Raw genomic sequence first — 8,037 nt, forward strand, 5'->3', positions numbered from 1 at the left:
AATCACTCACATCATCCAATAATAATGTGACAACTCATCTCATCTCATCTCCATTTCTTTGATTTCCTTTTTTTTTAGCCAACCGAACACTCCAAAACAATTCTTCATTTTCCATTTCTTTGATTTCCCATTTTTTTAAGGCAAACGAACAGGCCCTTATTCAAAGATGCTTCATCCTGAGGTTCTTATACAAGTAACTGAGGTGAGATGACACTAACGTATTAATAATTTAATAATATTTAAAAATTGTGACTCTAGTTGGAGATTAATATATGGGCAAAATGGTCAGATTGACATATTTTTCGAGGATTGGTGACATATTTATATATTTTCTTTTAGTTTTATCAGATTGGTATATCTTTTCAACTCCGGCATCATACAGCATCATACATGCCTTAATTTTGATCGGATTTACTGTTAATGCTAGGGTTGATGGGATTTTTGGCAGGAACAGTAACTAATTTTGACCGGAACAGTAACTAAAATTAGCCGAAACAGTAATTCTGGCCAAATTTAAGGTCTATATGATGCAGGAGTTGAAAAGATATATCACTCTGATAAAACTAAAAGAAAATATACCAACATGTCACCAAGCCTCGAAAAAATATACCAATCTGACCATTTTACCTATGAGATGCTATTAATCAACAAGGACCCACATGCTCTACACATCAATATCATCTAGGTTGATTTTAAAATCGTCATCACAACCGAAGAAGAAATTATAAAGGTCACGGAGAAATTAACACAGAAAGTTACAGAATATGAAGGAAGAAATTGCTCGCTTTAGCTGAGGATTTAGTTATTTTCATGAAATGAAATATACTGGGAAAAAAATATAATAAAAGAGACGTGGTCGGCAGGATTCGAACCTGCGCGGGCAAAGCCCACATGATTTCTAGTCATGCCCGATAACCACTCCGGCACGACCACTTTGTTGCTGTTGTGATTGGAAATTTTAAATTCGTCTTAAAATACATCATTGAAGAGAAATATATGGCCGGAGTTTTAGTCATTTTAGGTGGACTCATTTTCAGACTTTGTGCTTTTAATGTCTTCGGTGATTTTAAGATATCAATACCAATTTTTCATTACAATAAGGGGCGAATGCTTACTTTCGCTGGCAGCGAATAATTTGATGAAAGCGTCAATGCCAAATTTTCGCTATAATAATGGGTGAATGCTCACTCTCAGCGAATAATTTGTTGAAAGCCTCATGTGACTATCACATGATTTTCTCGCACAACTAATGTGATGATCATCATTAACCCATTACCACATGAGTATTTAAAACGGTCCACATGAAAATCACAGGATGCTTTCACGCTATTTTTTAGGCCCCTAACAATCAGCAAAAATTATGTATTAGTACCTAAAAATTGGTGGAGAAACTATAAGTATAAATTGAAAATTTTGTCCTACTAAAATACCAATTGGGTAAAAAAAATTTAGCCATTTCATCTAGCAATTATCTTTGAAAGATTGATGGGAGGTTGATACGTTGGTAATTTTAGAGAGCGGTAAAATATCGACTCAATCACAAACCATTTCCACATTTTCTGTGAAATAGAATTCGTGGGTGACGGTGGGCGGGTCAAAGTCCCTCAGACGCCGTCCGGTTTCCTTTTCCCAGGCCCACAAGGCCCATTATACCCGAAATAAAAGCCCACCGTTTCTGCCACGCTAGCTGACCTGCCACGCGTCATCATCCTATTCGCCACAATGACGTGGAACCGAGGCACAAACATCCCCACGAAAAGAGCGGGAACGGCACCCAACGCGACCGTGGGAAGAAGAAAAAGCTCAGACTCCGGGTCCCGTCACCGCCGTTAATCTCACCGCTCAAATTACAGTTATACCCTCAGCTCAAACCCTAATCTATGCCCCTCCCTCGATTCGCGCTTCCCATCCTCCTCTTCTTCGGCCTAGGGTTCCGCGATCTCTCCCCAGCCCCGGCCGCTGCTGCGAAGGACGTCGAGGTTGGGAATGGAGCCCTTCTGATCCTTCTGAAGCCCTAAATGTGCGATCTTTTGGCTGGCGATTGTTGCGTTTTCGTAATTTTTTTTTTCGTTTGATTTGATGTTGCAGATAACATATGGGAGCGTTATCAAGTTGATGCACGAGCGGACGAAGTTTCGACTGCATTCGCACGAGGTTCCTTATGGATCGGGGAGCGGGCAGCAGTCGGTTACCGGGTTTCCCAACGTCGATGATTCAAATAGTTATTGGGTATATATTTCTTTTCCTTCTATTTTTTTTCTTCAAATTTTGTATTGGATACTGTGATTTTGTGAAAGATGTGAACTTGCGAGATCACTTGGGAGTGCTTCAATTTTTTGATAGTATCACCTAATGTTAAGACACATTCTGAATTGATTTGGGTTCGGCCTCTAATTACCTCTCCCACGCATTTCCAGTTGTTTATTAATTTTAGTTAGTTAATTAGTAGTCATCTGCTGCATTTTTTTTCTTCTTCCTGGGATTGTGTTACAAAATTTTTGACAAATTTAGTGTTAAGGATGAGTTTTGCTATGTGAATGAAGAGCTTTCCATACTGCAACTTTTAGCACATTTTCGCACGTTGAATATGTTATTGATGGCATGGTAATTATTTAATTTCTCCATCTGTCCTAACTTTTTAAAACTTTGTTTTCATGTGGTTTTTTCAGATTGTCAGGGCTCAACCGGATTCATCTGCCAAACAAGGTGACATAATACAAAACGGAGATATTATAAGGCTGCAACATATGAAGACACGGAAATGGCTACACAGCCACTTGCATGCTTCTCCAATTTCCGGCAATCTAGAGGTCGGTAGAATTCTCCGTTCGTTTTCTGGTTATCTAAAGCAATCATAAATGGCAGCAACTGAAGTTGGTTCTCCTGTCTTATATCAGAACCAGTGAAATTATGAAATATTTCTCTTAACAATTTACAGATTGGGATCAATGTTAAATTATGTGCGGCAATGACGACATGGAATGTTGATTTAGGTTTGGTTGGCGTGGTCGTCACTGCTTGATTGGTGGGAAACTGTATTGATTTGATCGTGTCTCTGTCTGAAATATGGCAGTAGCTCCTTAGGTCAACTATTGCCAAGAATGCTTAAACCGCCATGTTTAGGCCATTGTAGGCTTTGACCCTGTTTTGCCTGTTTATGCACCCTTACCAATTTATAGAATATTTGTTTTCACCTTTTGCAAAGTATTGCCTGATTGTTCTTTTTTCTATGAGCGCGATACACTTGTCGATGTTATACCTCATGGATGCTTATATAATATATTACTTGATACAGAAGCTATTAGAAAAAGATCAGATCTCTTTGCTGATTTGGGCGTGTGTTTTCATAGCGTATAAGTTAGTGGTGGGGTGAGTGAGGAGGTTATTAACGCGTCCTTTCACCAAATAGCTACTTGTAAGCATTCCAACACCCCCCATCATGATATCTTAACACATCAGGGGACATCAATTGACCATGTATCCATAATGGTGCATCTCTTTGGCATTATATATTTTGTTGCATTTTCACCATCCTCTCTTATGATTCGCATCGCATGCATGTCTCCCCATTCTCAACTTGGCTGGCAATTCTTGACAATTTTTTACTTATAGATAAGCTGCTTTGGAGGTGATGATGAGTCAGATACTGGAGATTTTTGGAGGTGAGAGTTGGTAGACTTAAAATATAAGGAAGAATAATTCCTTATGGTAGTTTCTTTGTTCGAAAGGTTGCTTATCAGCTATCACTGCCTTTCAGATTGGAAATTGAAGGAAATGGGAAAATCTGGAAGCAAGACCAAAGAGTAAGACTGAGGCACGTCGACACGGGTGGCTATCTACACAGTCATGACATGAAATATACTCGTATAGCCGGTGGGCAACAAGAGGTAACATGAATTATTTTCGCTCTTGGGGTGTTATTTATAGTTTACATAATAGTTTTAAAACATTGTAACCTGTGTTCTTTGAGTCAATCCCCATGTTGAGAACATCAATTAACTTGCTGTAATGTTGTTTTGGATAGATGAAGTAGCAGATAGTAGGGTAACTCTTTTACTTTCAAAACTAGTCCTTGTGCACTCCTTTCTCTCATTTATTTGTTCCAAATATAAAATTTGAACTGTTTCTTGTTCAGTCCCCAAAATGGTGTGAACTTAGATTTCAATTTTGTTGATTTAGTTACTTCTCAGTGATGTGCCATTTATTTCATTACAACCTGTGGTCTTATGGCCTATTTTTTAATCGTGTGGAAAGTACTTTCAAGTATTTCAACGTGTTCTTAAGCAACATTATGCATGGATTAGGCAGCAGTCATTAGATGGGTCAGCAGTATACATGAAGGAATGAGGCTTGCGACTATTAAATCTTGATAACTAATTAACTTCCATAAATATTTGATGGAATTATGCAGTCCAAAAGTTTTTTTTTTCTGGACCAGTTTGGATTTTATTTTACCATTCTGATTACATTTTGCACTAAAAGAAACTGAATTATGCTGGCCCTCAACTTCAGATCACATGATCTGATAATGTCAACATTTTAAGATTCTGAATTAGTAAAAAGTATTTCTCAAATATAGTAAACCTCCAAAAATTATTTCCTTTCTTAGCCCCTCTCAACAACGACCGATATATAGAAATGGAGATCAAATGATTCACCATTGAATTACTTTGGCAGGTGTGTGGTATCAGAGAGAAGAAGCCTGATAATATTTGGCTGGCAGCAGAGGGTGTGTACCTCCCCATTAACCCGAGTAAATAATCGTAATATTTTCGCCCTCCAAGTTCTAGTTCAGCATCATAGGTGAGCAATCCAATCGGTAGATTCTCCTCACATCCGATCAAGATGCTAATTAGTTGCTTGTATATTTTACTGCTCGGAATCCATCAGGTCAAAGGTTGTTGCGTGTTGATGATATGAGAAATTATAGGTTTGTCGCTGTTACTTGATCTAGAGAATGTTTGTGTACTGAGCAGCGTGATCTCCTCTTGTTAACTGTTGGAAGTTTGTTACTTCATGCAATATTACAAAACTTTTGACGCTAAGAGATGAGAAAACATTTTGATGTATTTAAGTAGAAAATATAAATCTTAATCAAGTTGTGATATACCGTAACACCGAAGTAAGAGCTCGTTTGGTCGCTCACCCACTAATTTGGATAAGAGCACGCACTTTATAAATATTTAAAATGTGTTTGCCAAAAACTTGTGGGAGATTAGATTAGTTATTTTTGGATAGCTCCTATCTTAGTTTAATCCTATCATGCTTAAAGCCTTCACCGTATTACCATGAAAGTTGCCAAACACACCCTCGAAGGAAACAGATTGGATTGCCGTTAGTAATATTTTTGTTTTTTCAGGTCTTTTCGAACTGGGGACGTATTAAGGACATAGCTTATGTTTTAATCACAGACGCAATACACGATGTTTGACAAAAATCAAATAAAATTACGCTTATAGCATGCAAAATCCTAAATAAAAGTAATAAAAAAATCTGGCTTGATCGGGAGTAGTCGCGTAAACACTGCCCTAGAAGATTAAGGACCCGCCTATCGCCCTGCGTCGTGATGATCCTCTCTCCTAACGGTAAAAACCTCCGGAATCGGCTAACCTTTAAACTTGGGCGAGAGTGCAGAGCTTCTGCTCAGATGAAGAAGGTTGCCCAAAAACAAAACAATTAAACTGTAGCAAAGAATTTTGGAGAGAGAGAGAGAGAGAGAGAGAGAGAGAGAGAGAAAGAGTTGGGTTTTAGAAGAGAGGAGAGATCTTTCGTTTTCTGTGTTTTTTCCGAGAATGAGAGGGCTAGTATTTTTATAGGGTCGGAACCCTGAGAGCCGTTGCTCAAAATTCACGCACGTTTCTGATAATCCGCGTAACTCCCCGCATGATCTCTAGCCGTTACTCACGTTGCTAATTACTGAGTCAAAAACGTGTAAAACGTGCAAAAAAGAAGGCTGAAGAAATAAAAAGAACATGTGCGCACGCGTGTGTTATGCAAAGGCCAAACAATACAAAACACAAAACATTACTCAAAACCCAATAAGAGGTGAAGCAATTTAAACCCCTTACTATTCATATCACTATTCCATGTAGGACTATTCCTGAAGGCAAAAATACCTTTTCTCCCGCAACATAGCCAACACACAATAGCTCGCGGCGGCTTATGTTATAACCACAGAGGGATTCTGTATATAATACGATGAGGCAATTTCCACTTGTCTTCGTCCGCTATCCAATATCACTAATTTCTCTTTTCTCAGAAATAAAAACAGTGAACTCCCAATTAGAGAGCTAATCATCTATTATCTTCTGCTTACAAACATTTATTCTATTTTCTAAGAGTTATCTACAAGGTATACATGTTTACAGATCCGATCGGTCCTTCATTTTCTAATTCAAAGTGAAAACCATTTCATGTTGTATGCATCTAGAATCCAATTAACAAGAGCTCAAATATCTTTACTACTGATACATTAAAATTACCAATAGACTAGTATTCCCTATTCACTGCACCCTGCGGTGAAATGCTGAAGGCTACTGTTGGCTACATTTGGCCGCCAAATTACTCCGTATGATTTGAGGAGCAGCGGTTTACGGTGAAGAGATGCAGACAAAACTTTAAAAGAAGGTATAACTCAGCACCGAACGAAAATCCCAAGGTAAATTGCCATCCATCAACAGAAATTCTCCAACCACAGAATTTTTTTTTTTCTTCAATAAAAAAGAAACTAAGGAGTAGCATATAATCCAAGTTGGCCTCACAAACACTTGGAAATTTAAAAGCATGGCTTAGCAAAATCCTCAATTATATTATTTCTGTTAAAACTGATAAGCTTCTCACTGCCACAGATCTATAACTAGATACCATCTGATGATAACTGATGCCTCCAACGAATACGCCTTTTGTCGGAGACATCCAAAGTTTGTCACCACGGATGAACCGGATCCTATTTTCCCTGTCGTCAAAAAGACGTTGAGCAGGAAAAATTGTTTAGATGAAAATATGATTAGGGGATAACAAAAATATATGAAATCTTTTAAAGTGTATATCACCTTTGAATATACGACTCTTGCATAAATAAAATTAAAAAAAAAGGAGAATGGAAAAGGTGGAAATTTTTATTGGATCTCTCTTTTGCATATCTACAGTTTTAGGCCCCTGCAAAAATAATAAAAACACGGACCAGGGGAAAAAATTAGTACACTAGAAACCAAGAGGTGCATTGGCGATAGAACCATGTACATTAAAACTAAGGCTAAGGCCTTTTCCCCCTAAAAAAAGAAATGCACAATTAACTGAAAAAATAACATGACCAAAGTCAGTGAAAAAAATGAAGATTTTGAAAAGTTATTACTATATAAACCTACATGTTTTTATGGTCACACTAAGATTTCCATATGCATTTTTCCCAAAGAAAGGAAATGGCAAAAATCAGGATTCAGTGAATTAGTCATCAAATAATATATACCAACTTTCTACCCAGATTACTGTTTGAGAGCCACTGCCGTGGTATTCTATAGCGAGACAGAATATGAATCAGTTAAATCCTAAAAGGGCATCAGAAAGAAATGGAATAGACAAAAAATTCCAAGTGAAGGAAGTATTACTTACTGGAACTGTCATATTCAATCCTCATCGCTATCAAACACAACTGCCTTTCTGCGTTGAGCTGGTGCTGCCTTTCTGGGAGGAGAATCCTCATCTGACTCGATCTCCTTGCGCTTGCGACTGCTTCCTCCAGTTTCCTTCTTTTTCCTTGGTTCCTAGAGCAGGTAAAAAGTTTAAAAATTTACTGACAGAAACAAATTCATGAACCATCTTTAAGGAACCCCCTACGTGTGGGCGGGTGGCAGTGACATCCCACTGCCAGGAGGGAGGCTCGAGTTCAAGCCCCCCTCTGGCAGTGGTGAGTTTAAATGTGGCTTTAACACTGTGGCGCCACGCCCTGTCACCTGTGTCTCTTAAGCATCCTACTTACCTGGCTCTGGATGGGGTAGGGGGGGCCCAGCAGCCAGGGGTTTTTCTTGGCTAGCCCAG

At 38.4% G+C, this 8,037-nt stretch overlaps 2 protein-coding genes and 1 non-coding gene across 5 annotated transcripts in view; 1 reads left to right on the forward strand and 2 right to left on the reverse strand.

The window, feature by feature from the left end:
* On the reverse strand, positions 852 to 933 carry TRNAS-AGA. The gene has a single exon. It is a non-coding gene; the product is annotated as a tRNA-Ser (tRNA).
* Positions 1,794 to 5,045, forward strand: LOC109845361 (stromal cell-derived factor 2-like protein). Its single transcript, XM_020414611.1, has 6 exons — positions 1,794 to 1,979; positions 2,089 to 2,229; positions 2,670 to 2,810; positions 3,613 to 3,662; positions 3,758 to 3,887; positions 4,678 to 5,045. The coding sequence occupies exons 1-6, from the start codon at positions 1,881 to 1,883 to the stop codon at positions 4,759 to 4,761; spliced, it is 645 nt and encodes a 214-aa protein (XP_020270200.1). The 5' UTR covers positions 1,794 to 1,880; the 3' UTR covers positions 4,762 to 5,045.
* Positions 6,605 to 8,037, reverse strand: part of LOC109845372 (protein LEO1 homolog) — a 15,821-nt gene continuing 14,388 nt past the window's right edge. For 2 of the 3 annotated variants that reach the window (XR_002248327.1, XR_002248325.1), the window contains exons 11-13: positions 7,612 to 7,763; positions 7,053 to 7,158; positions 6,605 to 6,955 (exon numbers count right to left, since the gene is read on the reverse strand). Coding sequence is in view for 1 of the 3 variants with exons in the window: in XM_020414625.1 (XP_020270214.1) it covers positions 7,626 to 7,763 (138 nt within the window). In the remaining 2 variants the exon portion in view is untranslated. The remainder of the gene's footprint in view (positions 6,956 to 7,052; positions 7,159 to 7,611; positions 7,764 to 8,037) is intronic. The other variant, XM_020414625.1, reaches the window with a different exon arrangement.

The sequence above is a fragment of the Asparagus officinalis genome, chromosome 1, assembly GCF_001876935.1.
Source record: "Asparagus officinalis chromosome 1, Aspof.V1, whole genome shotgun sequence".
In the NCBI taxonomy this organism is placed as follows: Eukaryota; Viridiplantae; Streptophyta; class Magnoliopsida; order Asparagales; family Asparagaceae; genus Asparagus; species Asparagus officinalis.

Bases quoted from the DNA above. Each gene is read 5' to 3' on its own strand.
- LOC109845361 (XM_020414611.1), top strand. From the start codon at position 1,881: ATGCCCCTCCCTCGATTCGCGCTTCCCATCCTCCTCTTCTTCGGCCTA. The intron at 3,663-3,757 runs GTGAGAGTTGGT...ACTGCCTTTCAG, and splicing joins GATACTGGAGATTTTTGGAG to ATTGGAAATTGAAGGAAATG. The intron at 3,888-4,677 runs GTAACATGAATT...TTACTTTGGCAG, and splicing joins TAGCCGGTGGGCAACAAGAG to GTGTGTGGTATCAGAGAGAA.